General features: G+C 43.7%; 1 protein-coding gene across 7 annotated transcripts in view; it reads right to left on the reverse strand.

Moving 5' to 3' along the window:
• Positions 1-691: 691 nt before the first annotated feature.
• The window catches only part of APTX (aprataxin), a 30,656-nt gene continuing 6,162 nt past the window's right edge, over positions 692-25,185 (reverse strand). For 6 of the 7 annotated variants that reach the window (XM_089779126.1, XM_089779128.1, XM_089779130.1 and 3 more), the window contains 6 exons: positions 20,547-20,593; positions 13,815-14,150; positions 8,449-8,508; positions 4,768-4,994; positions 1,369-1,472; positions 692-1,032 (listed from right to left, as the gene is read on the reverse strand). In XM_089779126.1, coding sequence (XP_089635252.1) covers positions 878-1,032; positions 1,369-1,472; positions 4,768-4,994; positions 8,449-8,508; positions 13,815-14,150; positions 20,547-20,593 — 929 coding nt within the window. In that variant the 3' untranslated portion in view covers positions 692-877. Of the gene's footprint in view, positions 1,033-1,368; positions 1,473-4,767; positions 4,995-8,448; positions 8,509-13,814; positions 14,151-15,184; positions 15,334-20,546; positions 20,594-25,185 lie in introns of those variants that run through there. The other variant, XM_089779131.1, reaches the window with a different exon arrangement.

The raw sequence follows: 25,185 nt of genomic DNA on the forward strand, positions 1-25,185 counted from the left end.
TCCCAGGTACAAAACACTCTCCGTTTGCTCCCCGCTCCGGGGGCGCTAATCCCGGGGGACGGGTCCCTGGTACAAAACACTCTCCGTTTGCTCCCCCCTCCAGGGGGTGCTAATCCCGGGGGACGGGCCCCTGGTACAAAACACTCTCCGTTTGCTCCCCGCCCCGGGGGGCGCTAATCCCGGGGGACGGGTCCCTGGTACAAAACACTCTCCGTTTGCTCCCCGTCCCGGGGGGCGCTAATCCCGGGGGACGGGTCCCCGGTACAAAACACTCTCCGTTTGCTCCCCGCCCCGGGGGGCGCTAATCCCGGGGGACGGGTTCCCGGTACAAAACACTCTCCGTTTGCTCCCCGCCCCGGGGGGCGCTAATCCCGGGGGACGGGTTCCCGGTACAAAACACTCTCCGTTTGCTCCCCGCCCCAGGGGGCGCTAATCCCGGGGGAAGCTGAGCTCAATTCGTAAGCCACATTTGGCTGCTAAGTGAGCTATTTATGGCTCGTGAGCCACAGGTTGCTGACCCCTAGCCTAGATGATACCAACAGTCGCTTCTGGCTTTACAGTGCATTAAATCTGTATCAGGGGTTTAGCAGATTTTGTGGACGCATAATCCACACTGATTTCTAGAAAAACCTTTCAGAGACATGCCAGTTAGGCTGCAGGACTGACAGTCTACAATGAATCCACTATATACTGACCCTGAGGCTGCTTTATTTGTCTTCTAAAAAGTTGTTACAAAATGTCAAGTTGTATGCTGTTTTCCCCAGGGAAGAATCTTTCCAGCAGCTAAAACAAAAATCTATTCAACTTGATTAAACAAGTTTTCTGGGGGATTGTTTTTAGCTCTAGACTGGTCAGATTTACACAGTGATTTTTACAGTTACTTTGGCCAATGTTTCTTGAGATGTTCTTTTAACTGTGGGATGGTAGGTAGGTGCTGCTTGCACATGTGACATCTGAGGGGCAACTTGAGGAGCTCACAGGTCCCATCTTTAACCAGAACCTTTCCTTTGGTCTTTACCATCTCTATCACATCTGAAAGAAACACAAACAGTTGGCATCAGAAGACAGAGTGCTCTCCGCACTCTGAAGTCAGTGCATGCTGCTTTACCTATACAGTATTTTACCCTTGCACAACAGGATTGTTCTATCCCAACACTCCAATTCTCTCTCCAAATCTCCCCCCTGGAAATAGATGAGTCTATCCCAATCAAAAGCTATGCTTATTTTTATCAGAAAACCAATATTGCCCAAAATCCAATCCTAAGTGGGATCTTCCACTTTTTCTAACACAGTTAAGAATTTACCTTTGAAAATATACTAAAACGATACAAATTCAATGTCTGCAGCAAATGTTATAAAGTTTTTTACCTTGAGAGTTTAAGAAGTACTCGGTGGTAAAAGAATTCCAGTGTTTTTTGTTTTTAAGGCAAGGGGAATCAAAATCCAGGCTGATTACATGGAGATGTACCTGACTGGAACCAAAACAAAGTAATCTTGATTTTACATTTACAAAAGAATTACACAAACAATAGCTGGGTAAGAAGATGACAGGAATCCAGCCTTTCCTTACCAAGTGCTGTGGCAGGAATTCATACCTGCCCTGACCAGACCCAACTCTCCTTAACATATTAATTAGGGAAGCAAGTTACACGTGGTGCTCAAACAGCTGTAAATGGTGACCTTGCATAACTCACGGGAGTTAACTTAGCCACTGACAGAAATGGGAATAGCAAGACGGAAGAAGTGAAGTCTAGAATTACTTCTAGTTCAACTCGATGAATTCCACACTCTCAGCAAGGTGTTGGAGGGGTGAGGTGGCATGTGTGTCTGTCTCTCTCAGCTGAAAACACTAAGTCAACGGGACTTAGGAAAGCACAGCAGCCTATACATACATTTGAGCTGAGGCATTCGGGTCTATCTATAGGACACATTCAACCACCTCTGACAATCTGATTGCAAAATGGTCATCTCAAAACCAAGCTGAAGACTTGGTCGAGGCACAATACAAAATTCATACTTTCTGCAATTATAGCTCAGTGCACTGAGGCCAGCAAGTTTTGCCTATTAGTATACGCAGGGGGTGGAACTCGCACCTCAAGACCATACCACCTTCTCTGGCTATAATTATGTGGTGTCACCTTGACCCTCAGTTCCTTCGCACAGAGCACCTATCGACTGATGCAGAGAAGATGGAGGGTCGGTCATGGAATACATGTCTCCTAGCAGTGGGAAGCCCACGTTGGTGCTCCAGCCGCCCCCTCCCGCCACCGTGGGGATGGAGCATACAAAATGTACTAGGCTGGGGCCCCCAGAATGGTGTGTGAGGGAAATGTGGGGAGTGTCTTTTTCCTTCTCAGTTGGGAGCCACAGTGAGGGGGGTGCTTTTTGCTTCCCACTTGTGTGGGGTCCTCCAGCTGATTTTTCTGAGTCAGTGGCCCTCGACCCAAAAAAGGTTCCCCTCCTCTGGTCTACAATGACAGCATGATGGGCAGAGATGTGCTAATGAAACGACGAGGTGCAGGGCGATGGGCGGTATCCAAGTAGCGTCAGAGGGCGGTCACCTGACGACGTCAGAAATGACTAACTTTTTTGTACCTGTATATAAAGTGGGGTCTTGGGGGACAGCCCAGTCTTTGTCCAGCTGGGGGGCAGTGGGATCTCCCACTGATCGTGCTGAGTCCGTTTTTATGAATTACATACGCACAGTGGTTCAATGGAGCACTAACAGCCATGACTGCACTTCGCTCAATAATAAACCTGCCCGTGCACCTTCGATCCTTATCTGATTTGGGGGCTCTCTCAGGGTCTGCGGTGGGGACTAACTGGGCAAGTTGACATGGCACACATGGTTGAGCACACAGGCAAGCAGCCCTCTGGTTATCATCACAGACGGAGCCAGACTTGTCAGGACATCATGACAGTAAATCTTGCCCTCTTACATCAGTGACCGTACTACACCATGCCACTACATGCACAGTTCCAGGTGTAGGTCAGGTGACTGGAGTCAGCCCTGAGAGCGCAATCAACCAGTCCCGGGGAGATGACTTATGCAAAGCCGGGGAGGAATGGTGGAAATGGCACAGCTGGCATGGAGTAGGTCTCCATTGTCTCCAGTGCTGGGAATGGCACCCGTACCAAAGTCAGCAGTGGTACCAAAGCAGCAGATGATGCAGAGGCGGAGGGCATGAAGTGCCACCACAGCAATATTGGGTGCTCAAAACGCATTGTGCTAAAGAGTTTTCTGGTACCAGTGCAGACCATTGTGCTGAGCCTGGCACCAGATTCACTTCCACAAGAACATCAGGAGGTGGCACCAACAGACCCAAAGGTTCAGCAGACTTTCTATACAGCAAAGCTATGGATGACACAGCTTTGGAGAAGTCCTGAACCAAAGCAGAGCTCGTGATGCAAAGGCAGGAGGTCCACCACCTGAAATGCTGCCGACATGGGCACAATCAACCTCAGCATCACCCTTGTCAGTATCCGACTCAATGGATGCTCTTGGGCTGGTACTGGAGTCAATGACATAGGACCTCTCAAATCCCTATCTTGCACTGGGAAGCGGCTGAACACGAGCAGTGGCCATCGTTCCTGGAGGAGTAAGAAGAGTCTCCTGGAGACCTAGCACAGTCACAATTGCTCTTGCGAGACCTTTTCTTTGGTGTGTTCAAAGGAGAGAGGCTTCTATGCCTCTTGGAGAAGCAGTGGCTCCGTAGCTCGCTGAGGTTGAGGGTGGCCTCTGAGCTGACACAGGTCTTGGTACTAAAAGAGGCCTCATGGCCTGCTGGAAGTGTTGTGTCAGATGAAGGTCTCTAGCCACCTGATTCCATTGTGTGAACAATTCACAAATCGAAAACTGCTCTTTGGTGTGAGTGTTGCCCAAGCAAAGCAATCACCTTGTATGAGGGATCACCCTACCACATGGACAGACAATTCTATGCAATGCAACTCAGCCAAAGGATGAGGAACTGTGAGGTTAAGAAACATGTAGCGTTCCCATTCAAGCCATGGATGGATAAGAAGGCAAGATGTGTGTGTGTGTGTGTCTGTGTGTGTGTGTGTGTGTGTGTGCGCGTACGTACGGGGAGGTTAGGGGGTTTAAAGGCAGTACCGTCTCATATAGCATGGGGAGGAGCTATGGCAACAAGGTGCAAGTGCTGCCCCCTTTTGCTACTGCCAGGAAAAATTCTCCAGCGCTTGTGTGCTAGGAGCACACTCTTAAGGGAATACATTGGTGCAGCTATGGTGCAGAACCACCAGTCTGCACCATAAACTGGGACATTCACCACTGTGCTTCTGCAATATTTATCAGTGTTAGGAGAGAAAGCCTTCATTTTCCGAAGGCTTTATGTGGGCTTCAGAGAAAAGTTTCTCTCAATAAATGTTGCCATTTTCTACTTAAAACTTTTCTACTTATTTTTAGAGATGAAATAATCATATTTTTTGAGTAAGCAAACAAAATCTTAAGAAAATAAAGCCTAGCTAATACTACTAAGTTAACTTGTACATGGTTTAAGTAGTCTGGATTGTTATGTTGCTGACTCTATGCCTCCTCTTAATGACATCCAACATTCCTGTTTCTCGAGACACAAACACTCAACATGAAGCAAGATAATTTTATTTTACAAATTTTCATAAGACGACTTTGTATCAGTCACTCAAAAAGGCTCAAGTCCAAAAACAGGTCCAACACAACCTGGCTTCAGAGGCACGAAATCTGTACAATCAGTTCAATGTGTTCCAAGCAGCTGAACAATTCAGCCTTACCTCATGCTGGGAATTGCATGGTAACCCAGTCTGAACTCCAGTCTGTCTTTATCCAGGCACTGTTGGACCACCTTCTCCCCAACAGCATGCATGTGTTCTAGCAGTTCAAGATGCTGTTTTGTTACAGATTTTAGACTGGAGATGGAGTCCCAGGGTAAGATTAGCCAGTGATAACGAGCTTTGGGATATTTATCCTTAATGACCACAACCCTTTCATCTTTGTAAACCTAATAGAGAGCAGGGTGGATAAAAATAATTAATTTTTATTTTGCTCAGATTTTATTTTTTAAATCTATAAAAATTCTAACACTTCTCATTTAAAAATGACAGTTACAATTCAATCTCATCACAAACATGCTACATGGACACTTGCAGTCTCATAAGAATGAATGAATGGCTCTAGTCTGCCTAACTACCAGCTCTTGTTTCTTGAATGTTGTGGGCTTTCCATTTCTGTCTCAGCACATTGGGTTCCCTGGATAGGAAAGGGAAACGTGTCAAGTGTAGGCAGGGCAAGCAGATGAGGCAGGGCCTAGCTACAATAATGAAATAGCATAAGGAAAACTGCTTATTGGGACAAAATAATGTGGATGAAGATGTGGATACAGCTAAGAACAATATGGATCATCTGGTTCGTAACTGAAATAATTAACTTTGCAATGCATCATTCTTCAAGACTCTCTCTGGGTATGTCTACACTAGCCCGCTAGTTCGAACTTGCGGGGTAATGTAGGCATACCGAACGTGCAAATGAAGCCCGGGATTTGAATTTCCCGGGCTTCATTTGCATAAGCGGGGAGCTGCCATTTTTAAATTCCCGCTGGTTCGAACCCCGTGTAGCGCGGTACACCTCGTGGAACGAGTATATTCCACCTCGTGGAATCCTAGTCTGAACTACCTAGTTCGAGCCACGCTACACAGGGTTCGAACCAGCGGGGATTTAAAAATGGCAGCTCCCCGCTTATGCAAATGAAGCCCGGGAAATTCAAATCCCGGGCTTCATTTGCACGTTCGGTATGAATACATTACCCCGCTAGTTCGAACTAGCGGGGTAGTGTAGACATACCCTCTGACTTTTAGTATAAGTGTGATTTAATAAGGAAAATCCTAAACTGGCTGTTTTGTCTGCTGTTGCTAGAAAAAGAAGTTTAGCTCAGCTAACCCTTATTGCTTATTTAATTAATTAAATAGGTTTAGAATCTATCATCCAAGTATATGGGTCAAAAAACTGTATTAAAATAATTCGAGAGTTGCCCGTTGCCACTGAATGTCATTTTCTTACTTTATACTAGCAAATTTATCCTGCATTACTCGGATTTTTTTTTAAAGGAAAATGTACATGTTTTATTAAAATGTTTGTTTTTTTAAAAAACAGTGCTATTTTTATGAATTTTAATAATTTTTTAAAACAGGAATTTCATCAAGTGTATTTTTTTCCTTCATCCTTACAAACTCTATCATTTGCAATGTTTTAACGAAATAAGGCTGTAGTCAATTTGGTTTTCATTAACATTGTCTTCTAGTTTTCAAACCTAAAGTATTAATTTAGCTGTGCCAAAACAGAGCAATACTCCAAATTTCTGTTTTATCTTTTTTCTGTAATGTTTATTGAGAAGCAATTCTATTCCAGGTTCATCCTATTTTTCTGGCTCATCTTAGTTCAGTCTCTTTCAACATTTGTTCAGTTATATCAATTTTGAGAACTGTACTTGATTTGGTGATTCACTCTTTTTTCCATTTGATGAGAAGCAATCCCATTCCAAGCACATCCTGTTTCCTTAGCACAGCTAAACCCTCACATTGTTTAAGTTACGTTAAGAGGAAGCTGTATACCAAATGTGGTGGCCCTAGCTCTTACCATTAAGGAGGAATTCTTGATCAAACAAATTCTCTCAGTACAGGCAGTCCCCGGGTTACGTACAAGATAGGGACTGTAGGTTTGTTCTTAAGTTGAATCTGTATGTAAGTCGGAACTGGCGTCCAGATTCAGCCGCTGCTGAAACTGATCAGTTTCAACAGTGGCTGAATCTGGACCGCAGTTCTGACTTACATACAGATTCAACTTAAGAACCCCAGGCATCCCCAAGTCAGCCGCTGCTGAAACTGATCAGCGGCTGATTCCAGGAAGCCCGGGGCAGGGGCTTCCTGTAGTCAGCCACTGGTCATTTTCAGCAGCTGCTGACTAGGGGACACCTGGGGCAGAGCAGCTGGGGTGCTGCTGGGTTGGTCCAGTGGCGCCCAGAGCGGCGCTACGGGACCAACCGGCAGCGCCCCAGCTGCTGTACCACAGGCGTCCGGAGCAAAGCCGCGGAGCACGGGGGCAGCGGGACAGCCCAGACGCGCCGTGGCTATCCTGCTGCCCTCGGGCTCCGTGGCTTTGCTCTGCTTTGCTCCCCGTCCCCCAGGTCTGCAGACCAGGGGGAGGGGGAGCAGAGTAGAGCAGAGCGGCGGAACGCGCGGCCAGCTGACAGCCCAGACGCGTCTGGGCTGTCAGCTGGCCGCGTGCTTCGCTCTGCTTCCCCCCCCCCCCATGGTTTGCAGACCAGGGGGAGGGGGAGCAGAGCGGAGCACAGCAGAGCGGCGGAACGCGCGGCCAGCTGACAGCCCAGACGCGTCTGGGCTGTCAGCTGGCCGCGTGCTCCGCTCTGCTCCCCCTCCCCCTGGTCTACAGACCAGGGGGAGGGGGAGCAGAGCAGAGCGGAGCAGAGCAGAGCAGAGCGGAGCGGAGCGGAGCAGAGCAGAGCAGAGCAGAGCGGCGGAACGCGCAGCCAGCTGACAGCCCAGACTCTGGGCTGTCAGCTGGCCGCGCGTTCCGCCGCTCTGCTCTGCTCTGCTCCCCCTCCCCCTGGTCTGCAGAGGGGGGGGGGAGCAGAGCGGAGCGCGCGGCCAGCTGACAGCCCAGACGCGTCTGGGCTGTCAGCTGGCCGCGCGTTCCGCCCCCGCTTTGCTTCCTCTCCCTGGTCTGCTCGAGACCAGGGAGAGGAAGTGCCCCGTTTGTAACTGCGGATCCGACGTAAGTCGGATCCGCGTAACTCGGGGACTGCCTATATATATAGTAGATTACACAATACACACCCCTTATTTTGGAACATCATGGTTACAAACCATAAGGGTGATTCCATAAGTCTATTCCCTATTTTACTTCAGCATAACTCATCTTCCCCAAGGAAACCCCATCCTATACTTTGTTTTCTCAAAAAACAATGAGTTCAATGGCGCTTATTCCAACATTAAGTGCACTCTTAACACTGTCAGTCTTAGCTTTTTTGGTAATTTGGAATCGGATGTGCATCCTTGCTGAAAAAAGCCAATAATTAACTTAATAATAGAGTCAAAATCACTTCTGAATTTTGTTTCAGGATCCCATTGAAGAGTAAGTTACTTAGGCTATCTACAACTTCAAAGTCATCTGTTTTAGCAGTAGCGCTGCAACTAAACATATTTCAGACAAACTATCACTAGAAGCAGATTTCAATCATCCAGTAAAACCAACACCATGCACGCGTTTGTAGCAGGAGCCAGCAAACACCAACAAGACAGCTTACGTTAAAAGATGTGCAGTGCATTTATGCCACAGGCTGATATACATACACATTTGATAATTTTAATATGCACTTGGCTCAATAGTATTCTCAATGAGAATTGGTAAATTACTATAAGTATAGGGTGTGCCATTCCAACCTGCATTTTTGGGTCTTGCATGGAGATTTTCAGACCTTGACTCCAATGTCCTAAGTGTTCCTAGAGTATAAAAATATTAGGCACTTTCAGAGAAAGTTAACACACATCTAATGATATTTAAGTAGAGTCCAACATCTTCAATAATTATAACTCCAATATTATTTTATTGATACTATTTAACACAGATATGCATTTGTATTTTCTTTTTTCAAGAACAAGGAAACTACTTTTAAAAAACTTAAAAATAAGTTACGTTTGTAAAGTAAAACACTTAAAAGTTGGGAAGTGACAGAATTAGAGTCACCCACGCAATCTTGACTTAGCCCTCTTATACATCTGCATTACAGCACAAGTCTTAATGATATGATTACAGACTATTTTTTCTAAAGGATCCTGAATCATTCAATGCACAACCTAGATGTTGCTCTGGGAACTTTTTTTTCCATCTTTGTCTTTCAGCAGGTGGGCTTAAGCCTTACTCACGGCTGTGGTAAGATTAGACCTAAAACATAAGCCCACGCAGCACAGGTCTGGTCTAAGGCCCAGCTAACAATGGACAAAACATGGCTAACAAAAAGTAAAGCTAAGCTGTGAGCAAGAGGCAGGCCCCTGCTCACAGAACTTGGCACAAACAGGGCTCAGAGTGCAAAACACATAGTAATTGGTAATAGGTACTGTAAAACAGTAAATGGTACTGGTCATAACTTGAAAACTCGTGGTACCACCAGCTCATAAAAAAAGACCTTGGTACCCATACGCCCCACACACACAGACTCAGTTTTAGAAAGGGTCTACATTGACAGCATGATGGATAGAGATGATCTAATCAAACCATGAGGTACAGGGTGATGGGTGGTATCTAAGAAGTGTCAGAGGGTGGCAACCTGATATGTCAGGAGTGATGTGTACTTGTTTGTACCTGTATATAAACTGGTATCTTGTGGAGATAGTCTTTGAATGACGTAGGGGGCAGAGAGACCACCCACTAATTGATTCATTCCATTATTACAAATTACATATACGAGTAGTGGTTCAGTAGAGTCTACTGACAAATATTACTGTACTTCGCTTAACAATAAACCTGGCCTGGCACCTTTGATCCTTACCCGATTTGTGCTCTTTGGGGGCTCTCTTGAAGTCTGCTGGATTAATCAACATGTAAATCAACATGACACATGTGACTGAGCACACACACAAGCAGCCTTCTGGTTATCATCATCGAGTGGGCCAGAGACCTGTCAGGAACTCATCGGGAGGACCCCACCTGACTGACAACTGCCACTATCCAACCCCTGTACTAAATGCAATGCTATTATTTTCTTTTCTATCTCATCCATCGCCATAACATCTTAACCTTACAGCCATTAATACATTTATTTTCAACAGCAATATGAGCCAGTGTTGATGTGTTGTGTGTGTGTTTTTTTAAAGAGATGGTGCTCAGGAACTCACATCTTAAACAAATGTTAGCAAAAACCAAACCCATAAGAACAGCCATAAAGGGTCAGACCAAAGGTGTCTCTAGCCCAGTATTCTGTCTTCTGACAGTGACCCCAAAGACAATGAACAGAACAGGGAATCATCAAGTACTCTATCCCCTGTCGCCCCTTTCTGTTTGTCAGAAGGTAGGGACACTCTTCCTACCCATCCTGGCTAATAGCCATTAATAAACTTATCCTTCACAGATTTAGCTAGGGTTTTTTCCAATCCTACTAGTCTTGGCCTTCACGTCGTTGTTTGGCAAGGATTTCCACAGACTGACTGTGTTGCATGAAGTACTTCCATTTGTTGGTTTTAAACCTGCTACCTATTAATTTTATTTGGTGACTCCTAACCCCTGTGTTCTGGGAAGGAGTACATAACTTTATTTACTTTCTCTACACCAGTCATGATTTCATAGACCTCTATCACATTCCACCCCTTTTAGTCGTCTCTTCTCTAAGATGAAAAGTCTCAGTTTTATTAATCTCTCTGGATACGTTTACACTTGCACCCTCTTTCGAGTGAGGGATGCAAATGAAGCTGGGATTTAAATATCCTGTGCTTCATTTGCATATTCACGTTATGGCACTATTTCAAAATAACAGATGCTGTTAAGACACAGTTATTTAGAGAGAAAACCCTTCTCTTGAAATAACTGGTAAACCTCATTGTATGAGGAATAAGGGTTATTTCGAGAGAAGGGTTTTCTCTTGAAATAACCGTGTCTTAACAGCATCTGTTATTTTGAAATAGCGCCATAACAAATATGCAAATGAAGCACGGGATATTTAAATCCCAGCTTCATTTGCAATTTCAAATGTCTTCATTGGCATCCCTCTCTTGAAAGAGAGTGTAAGTGTAGACAAACCCTCTCCTTATAGGGCAGCTATTCCAAACCTCTAAGTTTTATTGTCCTTCTCTGAACTTTTTCCAATGCTAAAATATCTTTTTTGAGATCAGGTGACCACATCTGACACAGTATGCAAGATGTAGGAATACCATGGATTTATATAGAGGCAATAAGATATTCTGTCTTATTCCAGTCCTAGTATTCTATGATTCTCTCTTTCTTAGTAATTCCCAAAAATCTGTTTTCTTTTTTTACTGCTGCTGCATATAGAGTGGATATTTTCAGAGAACTATCCATGACTCCAAGATCTCTCTCTTGAAAGTGGTAACAGCTAATTTAATTCCCATAATTTTTATATACAATTTGGATTAGGTTTTCCAATATGCATTGCTTTGCATTTATCAACACTTGTGAGTTTACTTTTAACTCTGGGTTTCTCAATGATTGGATGTCCAACTTAAGATGCTTAGGGCCTGATTTTTTAGAATATGTAGCTTTTTATATATCTATAAATCACAGACATTAATAACTGAGCCCTTCCAGCCCCCTTTTGAGAAAGGGTAGCAGTGCTTAGACATCTCTCTCATACATGAAGAAACTGAAAAAGGCAAAATGACTAGCTCAAAGCCACACAGTTAATGAGTATTAGGGATGTTAAAATGTGTCTACTTAATTAAACGTGTAATCGCTTAAATTTTCAGCAGTTGCACATGGGGGAGGAAGGGTGGCTCCCCAGGAGCCAGGGCATACAGGGTGCTGGCTTTTAAGCTGGCTCTCTGCACACAGTAGCTTCTACCTTGCCCCCCCCCCCACCCCCACGCTGCTGCCTCTGATACATAGGCAGTAACACAGGGGGAAAGGCAGCTAGTTACCCACGCATATCGGGAGTCCGCACGTAGCTATGACGGTTAATCAATGAGTTAATTATGTATACAGTTACCCTTTTACATCCCTAATGAGTATCAGAGCCAGGATTAGAACACAGGAGTCTGTGTCTCCCAGCTCTGCGTGCCTGCCTGCAGAGCACAAGGCATAACTGCCAGAGGTGCTGAGCATTCGCTGATATCAGCTGTATCTGCAAGTGCTTCAATCAAAGGAGAAAGGGGTCGAGTGGCCGTAGGTTCTTTAAGTATGAAGCCCAGAAACTCTTATAGAACACTAGGACAGGAAGGGACTTTGGGAAGTCATTGAGAGCAGTCCCCTGCTCTCATGGTAGGACCAAGCACGCTTTAGATCATCCAACCGGTGTCTGTCTAACCTGCTCTTAAATATCTCCAGAGATGGGGATTCCACAACTTCTCTAAGCAATTTATTCCAGTGTTTAACCACCCTGACAGGCAGGAACTTTTTCCTAATGTCCAACCTAAACCTCCCTTGCTGCAGTTTAAGCCCATTGCTTCTTGTCCTCTCCTCAGAGGCCAAAGAGAACATTTTTTCTCCCTCCTCCTTGTGATATCCTTTTAAGATACTTGAAAACTGTTATCATGTCTCCTCTCAGTCTTCTCTTTTATAAACGAAACAAACCCAGATCTTTCAGCCTTCCCTCATAGGTCATGTTCTCTAGACCTTTAATCATTCTTGTTGCTCTTCTCTGGACCCTCTCCCATTTCTCCACATCTTTCTTGAAATGCGGTGCCCAGAACTTATTAAACTTCATCCTGTTTACCTGAGACCATTTCTCTAGTTTGTCCAGATCATTCTGAATTTTGACCCTATCCTCCAAAGCACTTGCAACGCCTCCAGCTTGGTATCATCTGCAGACTTAATAATTATACTGTCTATGCCATCATTGAAATTGTTGTTGAAGATATTGAACAGGAACCAGTTGCAAAACAGATGCCTGTGGAACCCCACTTGTTCTGCCCTTCCAGCATGACTGTGAACCATTAATAACAACTTTCTGAGAGTGGTTATCCAGCCAGTTATGCACCCTCCTTATATTGGCCCCATCTAGATTGTATTTCCCTAGTTTATTAATACAAAGGTCATGCGAGACCATGTCAAACACCTTACTAAAGTCTAGGTATACCATGTCCACCACTACTCCCTTATCCACAAGATTCGTTATCCTATCAAAGAAAGCTATCAGATTGGTTTGACATGATTTGTTCTTTATTTACTTCCTCCGTTATCTTCCCTGGCACAGACGTTAAACTGACTGATCTGTAGTTTCCTGGGTTGTTCTTATTTCCCTTTTTATAGATGGGTACTAGATTTGCCCTTTTCCAGTCTTCTGGAATCTCTCCCACATGATTTTTCAAAGATGATAGCTAAAGGCTCAGATACCTCCTCAGTCAGCTCCTTAAGTATTCCAGGATGCATTTCATCAGGCCCTGGTGAATTGTTTTTCCTCTTAGTCTTGCTTCCCATGAGACCTTACCTACCAGCTCTCTGAGTTTGCTAAAATCTGACTTCCTGAAATCCACTGTCTCTATTTTGCTGTTCCCCCTTCTACCATTTCTTAGAACCATGAGCTTTCTATCTTGTGCGTTTCTATTCTGAAATGCAACTGGGAAAAGGTCAGGGGATTTCCACTCTCTCAGGGCAAACCTCCTCTATTTTCTAGTAAAAAAATGATTTTCCTAGCTGCCAACCATACAAACACACCATGAAATCAGATAAAGCTGAGCTCTCCTAGCTCACACCATCACCTACCACCAAAGGTTATGCAGATGAAACCAAACTCCTGATATCACAGTTGGCTGTAGGCAGCCCAATGCACCTACATGAAGCCTTACTGACTTCAATACAGGTCCATCCATGTAGATCGGACTGCAGGATTGAGGTCTTAGTTAGCAATGGTATGGCTGATATACAAGCCAGAAGGGAATTCATCTTGTGTTGGATTTCCCACGCCTCCAGGAGCGACGCCAGCAGAATGGATTTCTGCTCTACAGTCAGCTGACTGACTACACTGTGACTCAGTCTACATGGAAGGTGTTTTGATTTTCTCCCACAACTGCTGTAGCACCAGTGCAACCCTACCAGTGCTGGCAATGGAGGGCATGCGAGGGCAGAGCATTCTACTGCTTACCTTGTGGCTGGAAGAGCTGTCATGAGCAGAGGAGAAAGAATTACTGGTATTTTTTGGCATGCAGCTTGAACTGCCGTCTTGCAAGTCTAGTTGCTCCATTTTCATACTTTTTTCAGGGATGTTTTCCATGCAACTATTCCCAGAGTCTATGTACGACCGCTTGCTAGCTTTTGTCTTTCCTTCTGCTCCTGTGCCAGAGGCCCCTGTGTCTTCCAAGAATTGTACAGTGTAGGGATAACGTTTATTTACAAGATGTAGAACCTGTCCTGGCTTCAGCTTCACTTCTTCATCCTTGCCAATATCCACCAAATCAACACTGGCTGGGTTAACTCCCATCTTTGGATAGTCAGAAAATAAAGCACAATGCAGGAATTGGCATACAAGTATAGATCTCTAATTCAGACATACGAAAACCCAACTACCCGAAACTATCCTAGGGCATCCCTGTGCCTGCAATGCAGAAAGAGAAGAGTACATGACGTTTCCTTCACCTCTGCTCCACATACTGGCTCATTTTAATCATACACGAAACTTGGAGCTATAAATGTAGAGCCTCATCGTGCAACCATAACCTCGAGAGCAGAACCTTCACGGTCATGAAGCTCTAATGAGCCCAACAAAATCCCACATGAGAACAGGATGTGTGTTACCAGAGTTGGTTGGGACCTATACCACCACGAAGCCCTGTACCCATATGGCACCACACTAGTCTGTTTTGGGACCCCTCCAAAGCATGTACCCATCTAGGATCTACTACTCTATACCCAGTACCCATGTAGGATCCCAGCTGCCCTGCTCTGCAGAGAGAGGGTAAAGGGGCAGCAGGACATCCTGACACATCAGCACCCCCTCCTGCCCTCTGAACTCCTCGATCCCAGCTGAAGCCTGAGAAACTTAGCTTTACTGGTTAACGGGCTGGGAGCTTGTAGCCAGACACAAAACCCCATCTTGTTTTTCCATGAGCCCCATCTTGTTTTTCCCCCCCCCAGAGAGCAAGAGAAAGGCAGTCAGCCTTTGATGCCCTGGGAACACAGGTTTGCTGCCTGTCCCTGACTCTACCATAAACAGAAACCAGACAGTAAATGGGCTAGCTGACGACCCGGGGCCTCCCGTCGCCCTGATGGCTAGTACCAGTAATTGACACGCCTGCACTGTCCCAGGAGAGGAATCTTCGCCCATCACATACCAGAGGTGCCCATTGTCTGCATTTTCCCAGGTGTAAACTTATGCTTTGCACCCTTCGTGGGAAACTTGGCATTCAAAGCCATTTTTCCTAATTGGCCACTTGAGCCTAGGAAGAAGCCTTCATGACCCAAGGGGTATAAAAGAGGTTCAGCAGCCCACCCCATTTGAGCTCCAATCATCTATACCTGCTGGCAGGTATTGATTGTCTCCCGAGGTCTGTGGGACGCCCAACCTCGCCCTACTTCTTCCCGAGGGATTGAGAGAAAGACGCTGGCCACGCCAAGTCTGGAATGCAGGGGTGAGAATATATACCTGCTATGTGTCTATTTTGCATGCATTTAATAAGAGCTCAGAGAACCAAAGGGTTTCATGGTACCTGTAAGTGACTTATTAGTGTAATTTCTGTCCTGTCCTTTGTAGTGTCTGTGTTATCTGTAACACAGTAGTAGCATTTAACAACTAAGTTTACCCTGTAACAATAAAATAGTAACTGTTTAAGCTTTAACCTGACTCCTTCAGTTGCTGTAACAGAACCAAGCACAATTTAAAAGAACTTCAGCCGGTCATAAGGGACTCACTGCCCTGACCGTCGGCTGACAGAATTGGCGTAGTCGGCAGGATTGTGCTACTGGTTCACATACAGCAACATGAAGCCTGTCATGATAGACATGGATTTTAGTGGTATAGAGAAAGGGTTTGCCCAGGAAGGTTGGGGCAACCCAAAATTGGATAGAGAAATGTTAGGAAAGGATTGGGGAAATCCTGAGGAGTTGTGGGTGCACTTCTGTAAGTATAGAACTGCCTGCAAGCTAAAGAATGGGACAAAGCCTGAGTCTGTGGAAAGGAGCCACTTTCCATTTAGCAAGAAAAACAGGATCAGGCCCAGACAAGCAGGCAGAAAAGGAAAACAGGATCAGGCCCAGACAAGCAGGCAGGTAACAGATAAGATTGAAAGCCTTGTGGAGAACTGAGAAAAAGGCTGTAAGTACTGGAAATCTAAATCCTTAAACATACTTACAAGTGTAATATCTGAAACAAGGCCAGTTTTTATTTTAGAGATAAGAAAGTGTTTTAAGAAAAGAGAAACAGAGAATTTAAACTCTGCAGAGAATGGAGAGAATTGAGCAGTTGTGCAAATGCTAAAATGGTGTAGATAGAAAACTGTGGTTTCTTTACAGTCATTCTGAAGGAAAAATGGGCCCTTTTTCCAAAGGAATGTCTGTAAATAACCCAGGCAAATTTGACTCAAATCTGAACATTTGATTAGAGAGACTGCTAAAAGAACTCTAAAGGGAGGGGGTTCTATTGGAACTGAACTACCCCAATGAATAAAAAGGGAATGTAATTGTTGTACAGCTATGTAGAAGTAGTGTAAGAAAGGTTCAGAGAGAATGTATGTGTAACTCTGTGTAGATATATATATATATATATATATATATATATATATATATATATATATATATATATATAGTGTAAATAAATGAAGTTTTAAGGTCCAGTAATCTTGTTTGTTTGTAGGTTTAAAACAAATTGGTTTGGTTTATTTTCAGTAAGACCATTTTAGTCCAAGTTGTTTAATGAAGGTACAAAAAAAACTGTAAGCATAAAGAAAGAGTTACACTCTATGCAAAGTTTAATGTGGCTAAGTAGTGTTGTAAACAAAGATTGCACACTTTCCTGTAACATGCCATGTACACTATAGAATGAGTAAAAACTGCAAAAATGTAAAACCCTCTGCTGCAGAAGTGGAGAGGTAGAAATGCATGTCCCTCAGTACCCAGACAGAGCTAGATTCCCTTAAGGATGGGTGCTGAGAGTTAAAGCAACTCTCAGATTTATTTTTTTTTCTTCCCTCAGGAATATGTTTAAGAAAAGGACCAGGAGGTATGAGGCTTAGTAAACAAGCTCACCCTCCTTACCAAATTAATAGTAGACAAACCTGTGTCATTGGGAAAAGTCATTTAGCAGGAATTAGGATGGACCATAAGAAGGAAAATGCATGTAAAAAGGGGAAGGCAAAAAGTTTGGAGCCCTATGGGCATAGTTGAAGGAATAAGGAAAGTAGAGCAAACATTGGAAAGTTACTAGGAATGAGAAACATTGTCTTTGAAAGGACAAAGCAAGTGATTTGAGGGAATGTGAAGATAAAAGGTGGACTCTGTGGGAGTGTGGAAGGAATTAAGTGATGGTTGTAATATGTGAAGGGAAAATCTTGTTTTAAAAATAACACTTTGTTTCTTTGCAGCCTCTTCCTTAAGCACTGTGCAAACCATGTAGGCAAAGAAACAATCAAATGTAAACATTTTGTCTATAAACCCCTTTGTTAAATCTGCAAAGGAAAATCAAGGATTCTATTGAAACTTAATTGGTTAACTGCATAAAGAATGAGCTCTATATATTGTAACTATTTTGTGGATTTCAAATGAACTAGTTTTATTTTGTTTTGGATAATGTCCTCTTGCTTAAAATTGCAAACAGACAAGGCACAAATTGGTTAGTGCTTCTGTTGGGCATTCAACTCTTAAGGACATTTAACTTTCTAGAAACCAAATTATTAGTTTAGAAATTCAAGCTTTGAAACTTAACTGTCTCTTTCAAGGCTGATAACACGTTTGGCTTGCTTTTAAATTCAACATTATATGTAAATACAGGCTGCCTGGTTATTTCAAAGGAAAGTGGACAGGGAAGGCTGTTGCTGTTTCAGCAGACACATCCACTGCACCCCTGACCACAAACATAGAAGGAACAGCTCAGCTTGCAGAGCTGGCAACAATCAATTAGCTTGTGAGGCAGGGTCCAGTACCATCTACACTAACTCCGATGCTGTATGGGCTGGAGCCACCCAGTGGATAACTAATTGGAAGAATAATAACTGGGAAATAGGAAAGCCTGTTTGGAGATTGGAATATTGGAAATGGATATACCAGCATGCAACTCCACATGCCTTAAGCATAAGTCATGTGTCCAAAAGAATAATACTCTAGCTGCATAGCTAAATAACCTAGCAGATGCAGCAGTACAATTTTTTGCTGCCCAGGTGGATTGGGAACGCCTGTACATTTGGCTACATGAAACCTTGGGGGACACAGAAAGCGATGAGCTGGTGCGGCAGTCACATGCCAGGGGGTGGCCTATCACCCACAAACAAGCCAGAAATCTGGTACAAGCTTGCACCCTATGTGCTGAACTCAGAAAACATATAACAGAAAGGCAATGATTTGCCAGGCTAAGAGATGGAAAAATACTATGGGCAACCTGGCAAGTAAATTATATTGGTACACTACCCACCAGTAAGCAAGGGTGGAAGTATGTTTTAACTGGAGTAAAAATTGTTTCAAAAATTGGTTTTGCTTACCCAACCCGATGGACAACAGGGTTGTCTACGATCATGGGACTAAACCACTTAATAGCCCTTGTCCCAACACCCCAATTTAGGGACACAAACCCATGTACTGCACTCCTATAAGGGAAAAGGAGTCTGGACAACTGCAGATGCTGGGCTAACACCAATAACCATCACTGAGGCTTGGATTGTATCCAAGACCGGCAAACCTTATGTTTTATTACAGGAAACTGAGGCAATAGCCCTAAACAGTGCTCCAGTGGGATGGATCCCTCCCAATGCTGGTGTGGATCCGGGAAAACCACCATGAATTTTTTGTATATATATATATATCGCTTGCTGTTGTAGCGCTTGCAACCACTGTTGTTAGTTACAGACTATTGAAATAAGACATGGTACTCCAACTCGCCATGGTCTTCTTCCTCATCCCAACTGCTACTGCTGTACCAGAACACCTTACTTGACTCCTCTACTGGACTGGGAATCGAGTTTGTCCCTCTCAGCCCAAATGACTGGTGAAACAAAGTGACATCTTCTGATGGGGACCGGTATGGTTTGATGACAGCGACTACAGCAATCCTCCAAATAACTCTGGGGGGAGGTTAAAGGGAGAGGCAAGGGAAGTGGCAACAAACGGTATGGGATAAGACATGCTGTAACTAAAAATGTAAAGCCTCATGGCTAGATTGTCTAGCCCAACACCTAGGACTTTCGTTAACTCCCTTCCTTCACTCTACTGTAAATACTATACTAACCATTTTACTTGTTGTAATTGCTTGCTGCATGCTTCTATGTATTGTTAGGCATTTTGTGTACACTGCTACCTCCCCTGCACAAATCTGGTATATGGCGTTGGGAAGCGATCCTAATCAATCCCTTGATCCAAATTATCTGATCAGACCCTGCTGATAGGGCGATTTTAGCTTCCTCCAAGGAGGGCAAAGGGTGCTGGCATCACCGCCATCTTGCGTTCTGGGACATAGTGAGGCGTGTCAAGGGGGTGGAATGTAGCCAGACACAAAACCCCATCTTGTTTTTCCATGAGCCCCATCTTGTTTTTCCCCCCCCCAGAGAGCAAGAGAAAGGCAGTCAGCCTTTGATGCCCTGGGAACACAGGTTTGCTGCCTGTCCCTGACTCTACCATAAACAGAAACCAGACAGTAAATGGGCTAGCTGACGACCCGGGGCCTCCCGTCGCCCTGATGGCTAGTACCAGTAATTGACACGCCTGCACTGTCCCAGGAGAGGAATCTTCGCCCATCACATACCAGAGGTGCCCATTGTCTGCATTTTCCCAGGTGTGAATTATGCTTTGCACCCTTCGTGGGAAACTTGGCATTCAAAGCCATTTTTCCTAATTGGCCACTTGAGCCTAGGAAGAAGCCTTCATGACCCAAGGGGTATAAAAGAGGTTCAGCAGCCCACCCCATTTGAGCTCCAATCATCTATACCTGCTGGCAGGTATTGATTGTCTCCCGAGGTCTGTGGGACGCCCAACCTCGCCCTACTTCTTCCCGAGGGATTGAGAGAAAGACGCTGGCCACGCCAAGTCTGGAACGCAGGGGTGAGAATATATACCTGCTATGTGTCTATTTTGCATGCATTTAATAAGAGCTCAGAGAACCAAAGGGTTTCATGGTACCTGTAAGTGACTTATTAGTGTAATTTCTGTCCTGTCCTTTGTAGTGTCTGTGTTATCTGTAACACAGTAGTAGCATTTAACAACTAAGTTTACCCTGTAACAATAAAATAGTAACTGTTTAAGCTTTAACCTGACTCCTTCAGTTGCTGTAACAGAACCAAGCACAATTTAAAAGAACTTCAGCCGGTCATAAGGGACTCACTGCCCTGACCGTCGGCTGACAGAGCTGCGCAGTTAACACTCAGAAAGGGAGGGATGTAAGCAGTATGCCTCCAAAGCAGCTTGCAGGGATGGGGATCCCTCTTGGGGATGCCAGAAGTCAATGTCCATGCCCCCCCCCATACACACACCTGAGCACCTCCTGTACTCAATCCCTGCTGCAAGTCTCCTTCTCGATCATGCCCCACAGCCTCTTCCATGCCCCAGCCAGCCCTGCACCAACCACACTATAAAGAAGACTCTTTGTGCAGATCAGAAATGCCAGTTTATTGAGCTTACCAGTTGGTGAAGTGCTGGATAAAAGGCTTTTATTGTAATACCAGATGTCTATAAACAAACATACCTGTTTGATCTTGACATACCCTTTATTACAGTCCGCTTTTAGCTGCACTGAAAAGAAAAAGCAAAGCATCAGAGAATTACTTAAACATAGGAATCAGACTTCTGGAGTACATTGGCACAGCTCTACTGAAGCCAAATCCAGCTGGGGATCTGGCCCCCAATGTTGGTTCCTACTAGCTATCATTAACTTTGTGAAAAAAAGAAATATAGGTCCTAACAAAGCACTGGTTCAGTTTATTCGTGGGCATTTTCTTCAATTAAAACATAGTACAGAGACCTCCACACACATCTATTTAAAAGCTTTGACAGGCAAATTAAAACTGTATGCAGCTTAAATATAGCAGGCTTTGTTCTGAATTCACGTATTTTCTCAAATCTCAGATTTCCATATTAAAATTGCATCAATGTGTGTTGCTAACGTTCTCCTCTCTAGACAAAATCATCAGTCTCTATGCAGCAGATTGACAAAAATTATGACTTAACGAGTGCTCTGCCTTATCAATGGAATTTCCATTAATGTATATGAAAAAGGCATCTATATATGGCTTATAAAACAAATTCCCATTCAGTTTTTTGAGTCACACCTATATGATTGTTGGAACTGAAAGTTGTATTCTTTTTATATTGGTATTTTAGGTTTAGTAATGTAAGGTAATATATAATCATATTTAAGATTGTAGTAAGTCAAATCCTTTCATAAAGTATATATCTCCTATATTTCCCTGTTCTAAGTAAGTTTTAGTAAGTAAAGAGACAGGATCTCATATTGTGTCTGTGTTAATGAAGATTATAAGAATGCTAAAGGCTGAGGCCTTAATTGCTTGATTTACGACGCCTCTTTGCCTTACCAGTACAGATGTTGATATGTCGCCTAGCCTTGAAAGTCCTTGTAACATTGCTTGTGTGTGTGTGTGAAAGGGAATGAATGTGTTGAGATAAGGTGCAAAGTTATTTCTCACAACCAGATGGCCAAAAAGGAGGTTAAGCATGGGCGAAGACTAGACGGCCTGGCGTCAAAAGATACATACCCCTACTCACAAGACTATTGGGTATTGGCAGATTGACGAACCTTGAAGCGGAGTGGGCACCCCCAAAAGATGACTGATTACAGGATGAGCCTTGGGAGACGTTTGGGAACGACTGACATCAACAAGATAACATTCCGGATACAAGCTGACAGACCGGGATCCATGGATTTCAACAGAGAAAAGGATTATAAAAGCAGGGTGCTTTGCTATGGAATTTTTGGTTTGTCTTGCCAACAAATCCAGAGGAGCATTGGATCGATAGACTGACAAATGTCCTGCTCCCTCCTGTGTTCAATCTAGCTGGCCACTAGACTGACACAAACTCTGGTCTGGTAACTATGACATCATCTGGCGAGACTTTGTGTGTATGTTGTTTGCATGTATGTGTGACTGAAAAGCATATGCAACTGTTGTATTCTCAATAAATGTGGCGTACTGCCTTTTCCCCTATAAAAGAGCTCGTGTGCTTCATTTAAGCAGATAACAATTCCAGTCATAAGCAACTGATCTGTTTGAACAAAGGAGAAGATAAATGATAATGGACGCTCTAGAAGACTCCCAAGAAATTTTACAGATTTTTGAAAGAAATAAGGTTGCCTGTCTACCTGTTCAACAGCACTTATTTAAAAACATTGCTAGCACTTGATATTTTATTGTAGTATTAGAGAATACGATACACACAATCATACCCTTGCTATAGAATCTTTGATAGAGCTCTACAGAATTTAACAAAGACCGTTACCCTTGATATAAAATGCATATAGTTACTTTTCAATTTATGAAATGCACCTAGTGGCACTTCTAGGAAGATGAACAATATATAAAAATCGCATTCACTGGAATGTTGAACTCCAAACTCTCTGCACCATCTATCAGTTCTAGAAGAATGTACAGGTTTTCTACAGTCCGCGTAGGGGACTATCTTATAAAGGTCAATTTCTACTCTTCCTGGTGTCAGGAAGACACCTTCCATCACGCCTCTCAACTGTAGAGCCTTTTGTGAGCTCTTATAAAGAGAACAGAATAGCTGTAACAGGTAAGTAGCTTGAATAGTCTTAGAGAGTAAAGATCTTCTGCAGCTTCAAAGACCCACTAGAATGGAGCCTCCAGACTGATGACTGCACAGCAAGCCACCGAGGTGCCTGCTTTGGTTTTCATGGAGGAGCTTTAGGTCCCAAACTGTGGTCAAGAGCTCCATTCGGGTTGTCCATGAATAGTCCCTTCTGAAAATGCATGCCTGGGCAGCTGCACACAAGAAAATGAAGGGCTGCCCACCTAATTAGTGGCTCCTAGGCATGGCTCCACTCATTAGATGGCTAGTCCCTGTAGAAGACACACATGTAAGATGAGGTGATGGCTTTGGGGGTGAAAAGGGAATACATGGTAGGGGGCGGTGGGATAAGAGGAGATACTTGGTGGGGAGACAGTGGGGTGAGAAGAGGGAGCGGGGGGAATCTAGGATGTGCAGGGGGGCGTGTCGACCAGAGAAAAAGGTGACTTTCCCCAGTTGCAGGGCTATGACTGCCAGTGCGAGACTGCCCTCTTTCCCAGCCTGAGCTCTGTAGCTGCTATGGCAGGGGGCAGACCCTTACGATACTAAAATATGAATTGTGTGCTTTTAGTTGTAGAACAAAAAAAGTTAAATTGTTAGTTCTCTTTCCTACAGTGATTTTATCCAAAGCATTTTATAATAGTTCGTATACTTTCCAAATGTTTTTTGTACTATCAGCTAAGTGGTCCATCAAGACCCACAGCATTTTTCAAGTGATCTGCAACAAAAGTTTGAGAATCTCGTGTAGAGTTCACAGCCTGTCACAATAATGTAACCAAGCAGAATAACCATGTGAGATTCATTTCAGTTTCAGTCTGACATAAAATTATCACAGAACTTCTAAACCTGTACCTCACAGGTTTCTTACAACTCTTTTGTAGGGCTGTATAGTGATTAATAAAAAAAGTCAATTAACTGCACAATTAAAAAGTTAATCACGCTGTTAAACAATAACAGAATACCACTTATTTAAATATTTTGTATGTTTTCTACATGTTCAAATATGTAGATTTGTATTAGACCAGAATAAAGTATGCAGTGCTCACTTTATTTTTATTATAAATATTTGCACTCCAAAAATCGTACTTTTAATTTATACATTATAAGTAATGGAATGGAATCTCTGTCATGAAAGTTGAATCTAGAAATGTAGAATTATGTACAAAAAACTGCATTAAAAAAAAAGTAACGTAAAACTTTAGAGTCTACACGTTCGGCCAGTTGCTCAAACAAGTTTGTTTACATTTTCAGGAGATAATGCTGCCCACTTCTTTATACATCACCTGAAAGAGAGAACAGGCATGTTTGCATGGCACTGTCATAGCTGGCGTCACAAGATATTTACAGATGCACTAAAGATGTGTATGTCCCTTGATGCTCAACAATCATTCCAAAGAACATGTATCCATGCTGATGACAGGGTCTGCTCAGTAACAATGCAAAGCGGTGTGGGCCGATGCGTGTTCTTTTTCATCCACTGTGTCAGGTGACACCAACAAAAGGTTGATTTTCTTGGTCAATGGTTTCAGTTCTGTAGTTTCCACATCAGATTGCTGATCTTAAGACTTCCAAAAGCATACTCCACACCTTGTCCCTCTCAGATTTTGGAAGCTATTTCAATTTCCTAAACCTTAAATCAAGTACTGTAACTATCTTTAGAAATCTCACACTGGTACCTTCTTTGTATTCTGTCAGATCTATGGTGAAAGTGTTCTTAAAATGAACAACATATGTGCGATCATAACATGAGACTGCTATAACATCTGCTATGTATTTGAGAGAATCTGTCTGATCAAGAACTCCTCCTAAACTGTCAGAGATAGGACCACCAAATTTGGTATGCAGTTCCCTCTTAGCATAACTTATGTAACCAAGGTGAGGGTTTAGTTGTGCCAGGAAAATGGGATGTACTGGGAATGGGACTGTTTCTCATAAAATGGAAAGGGAGGGGCTCTGCTATATAAGGACCACATGAGGACAGCAGGGGCTGACATGGAAAACAGGGACAGTTGTACTATGTGATGACCATGGGGTGGGGCAGCAATGGGCCAGAGAAGGGGACCAGGACACTTCTTATTCCATTGGGGCAGCAGCGTACAAAGGTGAACAAATGGACAGCTATGCTACTATATATCTGAGAATGTATGGAATCCTAGAACTGGAAGGGACCTCAAGGGGTCATGGAGTTGAATCCTTTGCCATCATGACAGGATCAAGCACTGTCAGATCATCCCTGACAACTGTCTGTCTAACCTGCTCCAGTGATGGAGATTCCATAACCTCTCTAGGCAATTTATTCCAGTGTTCAACCACTCTGACAATTAGGAAGTTTTTCCTAATGTCCAACCTAAACGTCCCTTGCTGCAGTGTAATCCCATTGCTTCTTGTCCTATCATCAGAGGCCAAGGAGAACAATTTTTCTCCCTCCTCCTTTTAACACCCTTTTAGATATTTGAAAACTGCTCTCATGTCCCTGCTCAGTCTTTTATAAACTAAACAAGCCCAATTCTTTCAGCCTTCCCTCATAGCTCATGTTTTCTATACCTTTAATAATTTGTGTT

The sequence above is a fragment of the Pelodiscus sinensis genome, chromosome 6 (assembly GCF_052426305.1).
Source record: "Pelodiscus sinensis isolate ZL-2025 chromosome 6, ASM5242630v1, whole genome shotgun sequence".
Lineage (NCBI taxonomy): Eukaryota > Metazoa > Chordata > Testudines > Trionychidae > Pelodiscus > Pelodiscus sinensis.